The 12,996-nt window shown below is 44.4% G+C and overlaps 1 protein-coding gene across 7 annotated transcripts in view; it reads right to left on the bottom strand.

Annotated features, from left to right (window-relative positions):
* Window positions 1–2,400: 2,400 nt before the first annotated feature.
* Window positions 2,401–12,996, bottom strand: part of ACSL5 (acyl-CoA synthetase long chain family member 5) — a 52,630-nt gene continuing 42,034 nt past the window's right edge. For all 7 annotated transcript variants that reach the window (XM_013990489.3, XM_084992976.1, XM_084992975.1 and 4 more), the window contains 10 exon segments: window positions 11,794–11,928; window positions 11,170–11,265; window positions 8,385–8,457; window positions 8,020–8,108; window positions 7,612–7,728; window positions 5,726–5,869; window positions 5,011–5,112; window positions 4,180–4,251; window positions 3,655–3,801; window positions 2,401–2,676 (listed from right to left, as the gene is read on the bottom strand). In XM_013990489.3, coding sequence (XP_013845943.2) covers window positions 3,661–3,801; window positions 4,180–4,251; window positions 5,011–5,112; window positions 5,726–5,869; window positions 7,612–7,728; window positions 8,020–8,108; window positions 8,385–8,457; window positions 11,170–11,265; window positions 11,794–11,928 — 969 coding nt within the window. In that variant the 3' untranslated portion in view covers window positions 2,401–2,676; window positions 3,655–3,660.

The following is a 12,996-nucleotide window of genomic DNA, read 5'->3' as shown; positions in this document are numbered from 1 at the left end:
TGTGAGTGAGGCTGGTCTAGAGGCTTGTGCTAGCTTCTTGGTGGGAGGGGCTGGTGCCTGCCCACTGGTGGATGGAGGTGGATCTTGGCCCTCTGGTGGGTCAGGCTCCATCTAGGGGCATGTCTGGAAGTGGCTTCGGGCTCTTTAGTCTTTAGGCAGCCAGTCTGCTGCTAAGTGGGGCTGTGTCTTGCCCAGTAAGTTGTATAACTTGAGGCATCCAGCACTGAAACCTACAGGCTGTTGGATGGGGCCAGGGCTTGGCACTGTTAAGCCAACATGGCAGGTGTCAGGAGTGTTGACACACTGGTCCAAATATGTCTGTGACTTGTGTCTGTGTCCCCAGGGTGAGCCGCAGCCATCCCCCACCTCTTCAGGAGACTTTCCAAATCCAACCGGTAGGTCTGGCCCAGGCTCCTATCAAATTACTGCTGTTTCCTTGGGTCCCAGTACGTGTGAGACTCTTTAAGAGTTGAAGTCGCTATTTCTCCCAGTCCTGTGGGGCTCCTCCAGTTAAGTTCCGCTATCCTACAAGGCCAAATGCTCTGGGGGCATGTCTTCTCAGTGCTGGACCTCTGGGCTGGGAGGGCCTGACATGGGGCTCAGAAATCTCACTCCTGTGGGAGAACTTCTGTAATGTAATTACTCTCCAGAAGTTCCCATCGTGGTTTAGTGGTTAACGAATCCGACTAGGAACCATGAGGTTGCGGGTTTCATCCCTGGCCTTGCTCAGTGGGTTGGGGATCCAGCGTTGCTGTGAGCTATGGTGTAAGTCACAGATGCAGCTCGGATCCTGTGTTGCTATGGCTCTGGCGTAGGCTGGTGGCTATAGCTGCGATTAGACCCCTAGCCTGGGAACCTCTGTATGCCATGGGTGCGGCCCTAGAAAAGACCAAAAAAAAAAATTACTCTCCAGTTTGTGGGTCGCTCGAGGGGTATGGGGTTTGATAATAACACAAGTCCACTTCTTCAGCCTGTCTTGTTATGGTTCCTTCTTCATGGCTTAAGTTGTAGAAAATCTTTTTCTGCTAGGTTCCAGTTTTTTTCATTGATGGTTGTTCTGTGGATGGTTGCGATTTTAGTGTGCCTGTGAGAGGAGGTGAGTTCAGGGTCTTTCTTCTCCACCACCTTGGCCACTCCCTAGGAGCCTTTCAATGGAGTGATATCAAACTGCTCGTGTTTGAGTCTTTCCAAACCTGAGGCTTATGTGAGTGACAGGTTCTAGGCTGGTGGACTTGGATGTTTCGAGTCCCCTATTCTAATAGTAATTCTTTCTAAGTCAGGAAACTTGAGTTTTGTAACAGTTAAGAAGGGAAGGTCACCTGGGGATTCGGTGGTGAATGACGCCTATCCCCGTGCCATTCCAGCAAGGGGGAGGGAGGTACGCAGACATCAGATATGTCAGACGGAGTCATGGTTTATGGAGAGGGCTGCTGGGACAGTCTGATGGAGGTGACATTTGAAGCCAATGAGGGGACAAGTCCTGTGTCTCCTGGAGTATCTGTATTTTAGGCAGAAGAACAGGCTGGACGGTGCCTGCGTGTTTAGAGGGCAGGAAGGTGGCCATGGGGAGCAGTTGGAATGAGTGAGAAGGGAGTGGGAGAGGAGGCCAAGCAGATGTGGAGGGAGGTTAATTCCTGCCTTCCCTTTTGTTTCAAATACCCCAAAGCAGATGTTCTTCAGCTTTTCTGGGCTCAGGGTCCAGCAAGACCACCCAGGAACATGCTCCTTAATTCCAGTGGGAGACCAACAAGGAACTGTTGAGGACTACCTCCAGGGGAGAGGCAAGAGAACAGGGATCGTGCTCAGTGGGCATTAGGGTTTGGCTGGTTTTTTTGTTTTTTTGGTTTTTTTTTGGCTGTACCTGCAGTATATGGAGGTTCCCAGGCTTGAGGGGTCGAATTGGAGCTACAGCTGCTGGCCTACACCACAGCCACAGCAACATGGGATCTGAGCCACATCTATAACCTATACCACAGCTCACGGCAATGCTGGATCATTATCCCACTGAGCGAGGCCAGGGATCAAACCTGCATTCTCATGGATCCTAGTTGGGTTCGTTAACCACTAAGCCACGAAGGGCACTCCCAGGTCTTTATTATTCACTGCTGTGGGATAAGAAGGCCTGGCCCTCAGCTGGTTTCCTTCAGTAGTTATCAAACTTGGGAGCACACTAGAATCACCTGGGGACCTTTTAAAAATCCTGATGCCCAGGCTATACCCCTGACCACGTTAATCAGAATCCCTGAAGTGTCACCTAGGCATCAGTATCTTTTTAAACTCTCAGGTAATTCTAGTGAGTAGCCCAGTTTGAGAGCCACTAGCTTTCGTGATTGTTCAGAGGCCCTTGTCTAATTCTGATTCTCATCGTGGTCTGTGAGGAAACACACACCACAACTTCAGTTACCCACAATAGTTTATTTTAAACACTCTACACTTACAAGTGGAAGCAACACGTGTTGAATGGGGGTGAGTTACAGCAGGCACCAGAGTCCAGGGGAGGAAAGTCCAGTCAGTTCCTTCCCGGCAGACAAGCCTGTGGTGTGGGCTGCGTGCTTGTCCGTGAGTCTCTGTTTCCAATTCAGGGCAGCTTAACTCAGTGCTTTGCTTGATTCACTGAAGAGTGCACTTAACATGAGTTTCAACTCCTTCCCCTATAGCTTCCAGATCAGCAGCAAACTGTTGGGAACAGAGTCAGTCACCAGATATACTGTAGAAAACACTTCTAGAACAATCTTTTTGACAAAATGTCATAGGCCCAGTTTTTTAATTCTTCCAAGTCAGAGAAACAAGGAAGTTTAGGAAATATTCAGTGTGAACTATTCAAACTTTTCCCTTCTGTACACAGACTTCAGTTGACACAGAAGTACATAGAAGAAATTTGTCTCACAGATAGGATTAATATTAGTTAAAACGCAACTTAAAATTTTAGTGATTTTTGTGGAAACGTTGGAAAACCTGAACTACAAACAGCTTTAAACACTGGAAGGCCTTAGTGTTGAGATTGTCAATAAGTTTACTATAAAACAAGAGGTCCCAAAGGGTCACTTTGGCACTTGAACTAGTTATCACTTATAAAGGTTAGAGATCACAAGGAAGGAACAAAGATACAAATGGACCTAGAAGAAAGGTATCTTTTTTTTTTTTTTTGTCATTTTAGGGCCGCACCTGCAACACATGGAAGTTCCCAGGCTCGGGGTCCAATCAGAGCTGGAGCCACTGGCCTACACCACAGCCATAGCAACGTGGGATCCAAGCTGCATCTGCAACCTACACCACAGCTCATGGCAACACTGGATCCCTAACCCACTGAGCAAGGCCGGGGATTGAACCCGTGTCCTCATGGATGCTAGTTGGGTTGGTTAGCCACTGAGCCACTATGGGAGCTCCGAAGAAAGGCATCTTAATAAAAGTAGCCCTGAAACCTAAATGTCAGCAACATTTAAGATGGGGAAGACAAGATTTGTTTAGTTCAGGGCTAAGCTTCCACATGGTAAGTCTCTCACTAATATTTTTTAAAAATCCTAAAATTATGGTTTTATAATTTAGTAGGTAAAACAACAGACAGAAGGAGACAAAAAAAATGAACCTAAAATTAGTTTTTATTCCACATTCCCACAAGACAGGCTACCTCTGGGCCTTTTTCACCATAAATACCTTAAGCTACTCCTGCGTGTTCTCATATAAACTGTCGATTTGAGTGCGAAAGTACTTGAAGAGCTCTCCCCGCTTTGCTTTCAAGGTTGGTGTCAAAAGCCCATTTTTGATGGAAAATGGCTCTGGATGAAGATAGATGCATTTGACCTGGAAGAGGAGGTGCACACGTACACATGCATTTGTTAGTGATTTGGACTGTTCTGCAGAGCCCTCTAGATGCTATGTGAAGAGCCCTAAAGAATATTTCCCCCTATGAAAGAGGGGTTGATGAAGCAGGACAGTAAAGAGAATAGTAATATGTGCCCATTCTCACACACTTTCTCACTAATGTGGGAGAGGGGTGAGTGGAGGAGAATGAACAATGGACAGCAGGAAGGGACTGTACGGGTCAGTGCAAAGATCACTGCCATCTGTCGTTAATGGGGTAATGGCACCTCTAAAATCGGTACTTCAGAAACTGTTAAAGGCAAACTTTCAACTTTCTGGTAGGACTTGAGAGACCAGGATAACATCGGTAGTATATACCTGCTCAAAGGATTTAAGGCCAGCTTCTTTCCCAGTTCGCAGCAAGTCTTCTAAAATGGCTTCCTTTACAACCTAAGAATATACAATACCTTAAAGTGTGGCTGTTGGAAAAGAGCTTGAAGGAGAAAGGCTGAGCACGAACCAGTTTGAAATGCCTACAAAGCTTGTCAGGATAAAAAGCGCAGGATGGCAGAGTATGTGTATCCACATGTGATGACTAAATGCTGCTCACAGAAAAAAATTGAGGGAGTTCCCGTTGTGGCACAGTGGAAATGAATTCAACTGGTATCCATGAGGATGTGGGTTCGATCCCTGGCTTCAGTAAGCGGGTCAGGGATCCCGCATTGCCTGACGTATGTCACCGATGTGGCGTACGTCAGCGATGTGGCTCGGATCCCGAGTTGCTGTGGCTGTAGCCTAAGCCAGCAGTTGCAGCTCTGTTTCAGCTCCTGGCCTGGGAGTTTCCGCAAGCTATGGGTGTGGCCCTAAAAAGCAAAAGAAAGAAAAAAAAAGACAAGACAAAAACTGAAAAGAAAAGGCAAATCTAAATGGTAACAGGTTTTTGCTGGATGGTATTTTTAAATTTTCTATTTTCCAATTATTTTTTTCCACAAAGCTCACGTTACTATAGACAGAACAGGAGGTTTGGTGGTGGTTACTTTTAAACTCCCCATCCCATCCTCCAGTCTCATGAGACCAGCCAATCCACACTCAGCAAGGGTCTGTTCTTCCAAAGAGGAGGTGCTAGGAAGCTGTGGTGCCCAAGCTGGGGGCCACCCCCTCCCACGATGGGTCCATGAGTGTGCATGAGCCTCCCTAAGTGAAACTTACCTGGTTTTGGCACAGATCTTCAAAAGAGCCCTTCACCCCAAGCTTGGCTGCAAATGAGGGCAGTACCTCAGGGTCAGGCACCACCACTCCCACTAGGAATGACTGGAAAGGAAACAGGCATGGGAACTAGCAGGGCACTGCCCCAGAGCGAGGAAAGAAAGCAGCCTTCCATCTTCCTAATACATGCTGTTCCCCAACCCCTCAAATTCAGTGCTAGCATCCTTCTCTTTTCTCACCATGGATTTCAAATCCCCGTGGAACTCCAATCCCATTTTCCCACTTAAGCGGTGCTCAGCATTTAAGCTTACAGCATCTCTGGCCTGTTCATGGTAACCCTCCCCCCACTCCCAAGAAGCTGCATTTAAGCACAGTATGTATAAAAGTTTGTGCCAGAGGAATTCCTGTTGGTTGTAGTAGAAACGAAGTGCACTGTAGGGCTCTTCTTCTTTTTTTTTTTTTTACTACTGAATGGCTACCCTTTAGTGTAACTTTCAACAATTTTACTGACTTGTCAACAGAGTTTATCATAGTTTCAGAAAATTTTTTTTCATTCATATTGCCTTATTAGAAGTTTGGAGCATGGTTTCACTTCATTTTTTCACTTCTGAGTTTTATAAGCTCAGATCTCATCCATCTACCTACATAGATTTCCTATAGCCACAGAAGTTGGTATGATCTTTGTCTGAAACTAGCTCTTGTTAAAACAGTACATTACCTGCAAGCTTTCCCCATGCACAAAAATTTGTGACACTGGACCACTCCTGATGTAGATACTTTCTATCTTCTCTGGAGTAATATATTCTCCTTGAGCTAGCTTGAAAATGTTCTTTTTTCTGTCAATGATCTTTAGTGTCCCATTCTATAGAAGACAAAGATACAAGAGCAGCAATGGCTGATGTCAGTGGAGAGAGGTAAATCAGAGGTCTCTTCCGTCTTTAAACTTGACTTCTCCATTGACTCTTGAGCAGTTTTTCATTTCTCTTTCTTTGACTTGGGGAAAGGGGTTGGGGGGAGCAGCTTTCCACAAAACCTGTCTGTATTGCTTGTATTTGTGAAGAGTCAACAGGCAGCCTTGGAAAAAGTCCCTGGGACCCGCTGGGATTATGTAAATGGTTGCCTCTTCCAACAAAGAAATTTTGCAGCTGTGAATTTCCAGTTATTCCATTTCCAGAACTCTCGGGAATAGGGAAGGTGTTATCTTTTATTAAGACTTGAGTTAGATCACCCTGCCCTTGACTCCCTTTTCAGCAAACTTCCTGTTAGGTCTGGGAGCAGGCTATACAGCTAGCTGCACTGTGCACTGCTAATAAGCAAGTCAGTGATGTGCTTGTTAGGTCAGAAGCCAGGCTGGGGAAAGCTCTCTGACCAGCCACCGGAGGTCACTTGCAGCTTCATTTCTCTGGACTAATTGGTCTGAGGAGCTTCGTTAGGTTTTTAGGGATTTGAATTGTAGAATTGGGAACAGTGTCAAATACAGTCCACATGGTCACACTCTAAATAGGGCAATACACTGAACCAACCCTGGAACCATCAACAAGGCCAACCCAAGAAGTTTAACCTGGAGTTCCCGTCGTGGCTCAGCGGAAACGAAGCTGACTAGTATCCATGAGGACACGGGTTGCATCTCTGGCCTTGCTCAGTGGGTTAAGGATCCAGCATTGCCGTGACCTATGGTGTAGGTCACTGATGTGGCTCGGATCTGGCGTTGCTGTGGCTGTGGAGGAGGCCAGTGGCTGCAGCTCCGATTTGACCCCTAGCCTGGGAACTTCCGTATGCCGAAGGTCAGCCCTAAAAAGACCAAAAAAACATATATAATATGTAAAGTTTAACCTAATTGACATTATTTGAAAGTGATTAATAAGGCTCAACCCTTTATAACTCCACTGTGAGAACACATTTATCTATTGCCTACATTGTAGGTTTATTAGAGCAGAGAATTCTTGTTATACAGAAATAGATATGTTACCAAAATACCACTAGACCCAAATCCGTGAAGTAGACCACAAGGACCAGTGTTCTTGAGGTCTCTCTGTCAAACATTCCCAGAATATCACTTAAATCCTGAAAATACTGAGCAAGAAGGGAGCCTTAAATCTCCTTACATTCCCACACCTCCAGGATATAACAGACAAAAAATTTTCAAACAGGAGAGCTCTTGGAAAATCCCCCATGGGGCTTCTAAATCTCCATCATTACCATGCAGTAATTATCTCTCTTACAAAAACAGATGGAGTTGACAGAGACTACTCGCTGCTGATTGTCAAAGTCTCAGTGTCTTCCCCCATGAAGGGCTGTGAAGGTCACTAAGAGGCAAAAACTAGCCTCTGCATACGTCTAGTTTAGAAATCCTGCATTGTCATTTTGATATGTCTCTCTATATTAAATGGAAAGCAATGTATCCCTTTGAAACTCATAAAAGGCAGACACTATAGGCCCATGGAATAATCAAATCACGATTTCTGCCTTGAGAAAAGCAAAAAACAAACAACAACAAAACAGACTGCTACACTTCTTCTTTGGAAAAGTCACCTAATTTTCCTTTGTCTGAGCAAATCTATTCCACTGTCAAGGGACTCCCCAAAATTTTAAAGAAACACCCACCGGGAGCCAGCGACCAATGTCCCCTGTGTGAAGCCAGCCATCCTTGTCCAAGGCTTCCTCTGTCTTCTCTGGTTCCTTCAAGTATCCCTTGAACACATTAATGCCCTTGATGCAGATCTGCATGTGAGATAGTACAGGGTGGTGATGATAGTAGCAAAGGCTGCCACCCCAGCACAAACACCAGCTCCCACCTTACATCATTGGATGGTTTCCACTATAGCGTGAAGAGCACCAGATTTTAATCCCCAATGTGGGGGATGAGAAAGGTAGGTTTACAGACATTCAGTTCCTTGCTACATACAGATCTCAAGAATCCAACCCAAGCCTGCTCACAATTGCGTACGTTTTCTGATACAAACAACCCTACCGTGATTGCCTGGAAGTGACTGCTGGGCACAGCCTACCCACCTCTCCTTCATTGTTCACTGAATAGTAGTTCATGTCAGCTACATCTTCCAGCTTCACGTGGTTGCAATCTAGGGGGACCCCAACATGGCCTAGAACACACCACACCAAGTCAGCCAGGATACCATGAAATGGTGATGATTCCAGCCATAGTTCAGAGATATTTATGGATTGAGTCTCAAAGAATAAAACCACAAAGTCATCTGCCACCAATGCTGGACAGCCAAGATAAGAAAGACTGGACCAAAACTTAAGTTGGGCATCTGCCACATTCATTCAGAGCATTGAAGTTATCTCAACTCCTAAGTCCTGGTTCAGTTAGAACCCTTCTCGCAACAACTGCACCTCCTGCCCAGGATTCAACCTACCTGATGTCCAGTCCCCAGGTGACGTAAGTGTACAGCCAGCAGTGCATTCCGTTTGACCATAAGCTTCAAACACCTGCACAAACCAAAAAAGGGCTTTGAGACCTAAGAGCAGGAGCTGGCTATGCCCTATAGCAAGACTGCCTAATACCTTGAATTCATGTCCGAGCTGTTAAGTCTTTACAACTGTGAATTCACTCAAAACTCAGAAGGGTCCAGAAATAGGCCAGCGTATGGAAACTTATGCTATTCTTTGGGAAATGTGGCATTTCAAGCTGATGGGGAAATGCGAGTTATTCACTACGTGATGTGCAATTCAAAGGCAACTGGACTTGAACCTGAGCAGTGGAGCACTCCTGAGGTGCTGAAGAAAGTGAATAGGGTTTTTTAAGGGAAATAGCTGTGGTATAGAATGGGGGTTGGCAAACATTTTCTATATAGAACCAGATAGTAGATATTTTTGAATTTGTGTGCCATGTGTTCTCTTTTTCAACTGCTTGCCTCTGCCAGTGTAGCCCCAAAGCAGCAGTAGGCAATATGTAAATGCAAGGGTATGGCTGTGTTCCACTAAACATTTGCTTATATATACAGGCAGTGGGCCAGATTTGGCCCATGCTGCAGTTTGCCAACTCCTGGTAAAGGATAGTCTTGACTGGAGAGAGGCCATGGAGGGAAACAAGCGCTGCAGCAGGGCTGTGCCCTGTCAGAGGCGGAGGTGGTGGAGAAGGGGAGGAGGGCATTTCTGGAAGGGGTGTGGCAATAGGAGTGTCTAACCTGTGGTTTTAGGAACTGAGAGAAAGGAATGTTTTTAGAATGGCCAAGAGGATGCTGGTTTGAAAGACCAGAGGGATTGGAATCAATTCGGAATTTATGTAGGCATCCGTGCACATAGGAGACACTGTGCGGGCAAGGCTGTCTGTTTCATTCATGCTGTACATGTTGGCTGAATGAATAAACTAGTTAAACAGTTGCGGGTAAAAAATGAGACAATATCCATGCCCAAGCCCTTGTACTAAATTACGGTGGAAAGAATGAAAACAGACACAAAATACTGATGGTTAGGAAGGCCTGTCTAAACTATTTTTAAAAAACACGCATAGAAAAGATGGAGTTCCCACTGTGGCGCAAAAAAGATGGGTGGCATCTTGGGAGCAATGGGACACAGGTTCAATCCCTGGCTGGCACAGTATGTTAAAGATCCGGCTTAGGTCCCAAATACGGCTCGCAGTGTCTGATCCCTTGCCTAGGAACTCCATGTGCCTCAGGGTGGCCGAAAAAGAAAAGATGAATCTGTTCGATTACATAAACTCTTGAAACTTTATAGAGCCATACATGGAGCAAAAAGATGGGACTAGGAAAAATATTTCTAACACAGCAAAGATTGATGTTATTACTATATGAAAAGCTCTTAGAAAGCAAGGTGAAATACAACCAGATTATCCTTTGGCCATTTTTCCATAAGGAAGTAAGAGTAATTCATGAAAGAATGCACGTGCCAGAAAGCAACAGAAAACATACTGTTAATGAAAGAAACCAAGTGCATCAAGATTTTCCATGCATCTAATTGGCTAAGATTTGAATGAGTGAAAAAGCCTGTCATTAGCAAGAAAGTGTGGATATCAGACCTTATGCATTATTTGCAAGAATGTATAAAAAAGACCTTTTCTGGAGGGAAGTGTGATGATCTACATTAACATGTAAAAAACACATATACTTTGACCTAGTAACCCCCCCTCTCAAGGATTTATCCTAAATTGATAATTGCATAAATACAAGTATCCTTATCACTTCATTGATTATAACAGAAAAAAAACCCCAAAAATGATAAATTAATGTGTCCATTGTCCATCAATATGATTCTAGTTTATTGGGTACCTTTGATTAAACTTACAAAACCATTAAAATGATGTAGATGTTTATTTGAGAAGGGGCAATGTTGATGGGGCACTGTTGAACAATATTTTAGAACAGGACAGGAGTTCCCATCGTGGCGCAGTGGTTAACGAATCAGACTAGGAACCATGAGGTTGCGGGTTCAATCCCTGGCCTTGCTCAGTGGGGTTAAGGATCTGGCGTTGCCATGAGCTGTGGTGTAGGTTGCAGATGCGGCTCGGATCCCACGTTGCTGTGGCTCTGGTGTAGGCCGGCGGCTACAGCTCCAATTCGACCCCTAGCCTGGGAACCTCCATATGCCTCGGGAGTGGCCAAAAAAAAAAAAAAAAGAACAGGATACCACTTTTTAAAAGGTTATACTTCATTTATAATTATTATAAACTACAGAATATATTTCCAATGTTGTGTACTATATCCTTGTAGCTTATTTTAAACCTAATAGTTTGTACCTCTTCCACCCTTGCCTACTCCCATCTAGCACCTCCACCCACCCCCTCCCCTGACTGGTCACCACTAGTTTGTTCTCTGTCTCTGTGAGTCTGCTTCTTTTTTGTTATATTCACTAGTTTGTTCTATTTTTAAGATTCTATATAGAAGTTATATCATACAGTATTTGTTTTTCTCTCATTTATTTCACTTAGCATAATGCCCTCCAGGTCCATCCATGTCACTGCAAATGGCAAAATTTCGTTAACACCGATGCCATTTGTGTAAAGGTTTCTGTACACGGCACATAAAGAGATGACTAGAAGGATATTTTTCTCTTGATTTTGAGACTTTTGGCTGACTTTCTCTATGGTACTTTTCAGTTGTGTTTTCATTTTTTCATTTTTAAATAGTGAACTTTGTGCAAAAAATGAAATACGTTATTGTCAACAAAAAGTGCCTGGCTTACCGGACATCCCATTGCTGCCCGGAAGAACATCAAGACGGGAGAGGAGACCGGGGCAGCTGCAGTGATCATGAAGTGTATCCTCCCACCCAGGCTTTCCTGTTAGTGAAAACAAAAGACCTCCTGAAACCTATGCCCTTGGCTTCAATTTCCTGTGTTGCAAAATGGGGAGAACAGCCCACCTCCCCAGTATTATCATAAGAATTAAACTCACAAATTTATAAAGCACTTAGAATAGGGTCCGTCATTATGGAAAAGAACCTAAAATGTTAGCTATTACTGCCACCCTCAGCCATAGCTAGGACCAGACTTGCAATTTTTTAAAAAAAGTTTCCTCAGATCATTTATTTTCTTGGACCCTTTAAATTACTCATGATCGCAACAGACCACCTAAGAGAATGAGAATGCTGGAACCTAAGAAAAATCCATTTTCTGCTTTTTGACCAGTTCCTTTTAGTGACAATTCCCTTTTGTCCAAGAGAGACCTGAAGAGGTGAGGGACTACAGGAAGTGTGAAAGTCTGTCCAATTAAAGGGATGCTTGACCCTCAAAGGAAAAACAAAGTATGCTGAGTCAGTGGGCAGCCCAGATTCTTACCTGGCACCATCCATACTCTACCCAACATACCTGGATCTTTGCGAAGATGAGCTTGTCCCAGAAACTGTCACGTCTGATGACACCCCTTTTCACTTCATTGAATTTACTGGCAATAGCCAAGTTCAACAAGAATTTCTTCAGGGGTGACTTAGCTTCACTTTGTACCTGCAGGGTGACAGCTCCTCTTAGTTGGAAACCTATTGGACATCCTCACCAAGGCCATTCATCAGTGAGCAAGGGATGATACCGCCTCACTTCATAAGGAAGTGGCTTTCATTCATGAACTGATTTGCTGAATCCTGACGACCCCACACGAAGAAAGATGTGAACTCAGTACATACACACAGAACTCCTGCTCCTCTAGAGTCCTTGTACTTAGCAAACTACTTTGACAATTGAAATAAGTGTGTCCTCAAAAGAGAGTCATCATCTGTCTACAAAGTTACCTGGGAGTAACTTTGGTTAAAGAGCTCATTAGGTGCCACTGTTAGTGCTTTTGATTTAGTATCATATATATGAACGTAGCATCATAGTAATACAAAGAAAACATCCCATTGGCCATTTCCAAAGATTGCTGGGGCACTAGTTCATTATTTTGAAGGCTGATAAATAAAGGGGAAATCAAATATTTGTTATGACTTTATGGAAGAATCTCAGCTAATGAATGCAAGAGAAATGCTTAGATTAAGCAAAAAGCACATTTTGGAGTTCCTGCTACAGTACAGTGGGTTAAGAATCCAACTGCAGCAGCTCCAGTCACTGTGTAGGTCATAGCTGTAGCTCAGATTCAACCCCTGCCTGGCCTGGGAACTTCCATATGCCATGACTGCAGCCATTAAAAAAAAAAAAAAAAAATCAGGAGTTCCCATCATGGCGCAGTGGAAATGAATCCAACTAGGAACCATGAGGTTGCAGGTTCGATCCCTGGCTTTGCTCAGTGGTTAAGGATCCAGCGTTGCTGTGAACTGTGGTGTAGGTCACAGATGAAGCATGCATCTGGTGGCGTTGTGGCTGTGGCGTGGGCCAGTGGCTGCAGCTCTGATTCCGCCCCTAGCCAGGGAACCTCCATATGCCGAGGGTGCGGCCCTAAAAAAAAAAAAAAAATCATATTTTTCCATCCCTCATGAAAAACGGAGTGGTGATCAATGACAACTAAAACTTTTATGTGGCAGTAGGATTCTGGCCTGACCCCTTTATTAGATATGACTCTGGACAAATTATTTAACCTCCACT

This window comes from Sus scrofa, chromosome 14 (genome assembly GCF_054392235.1).
Source record: "Sus scrofa isolate SSC_HxYL_T2T_F1_AM1 chromosome 14, Sscrofa_HxYL_maternal_Yorkshire_Landrace_v2.0, whole genome shotgun sequence".
Lineage (NCBI taxonomy): Eukaryota > Metazoa > Chordata > Mammalia > Artiodactyla > Suidae > Sus > Sus scrofa.
This window is presented reverse-complemented; position numbering and strand designations above follow the sequence as displayed.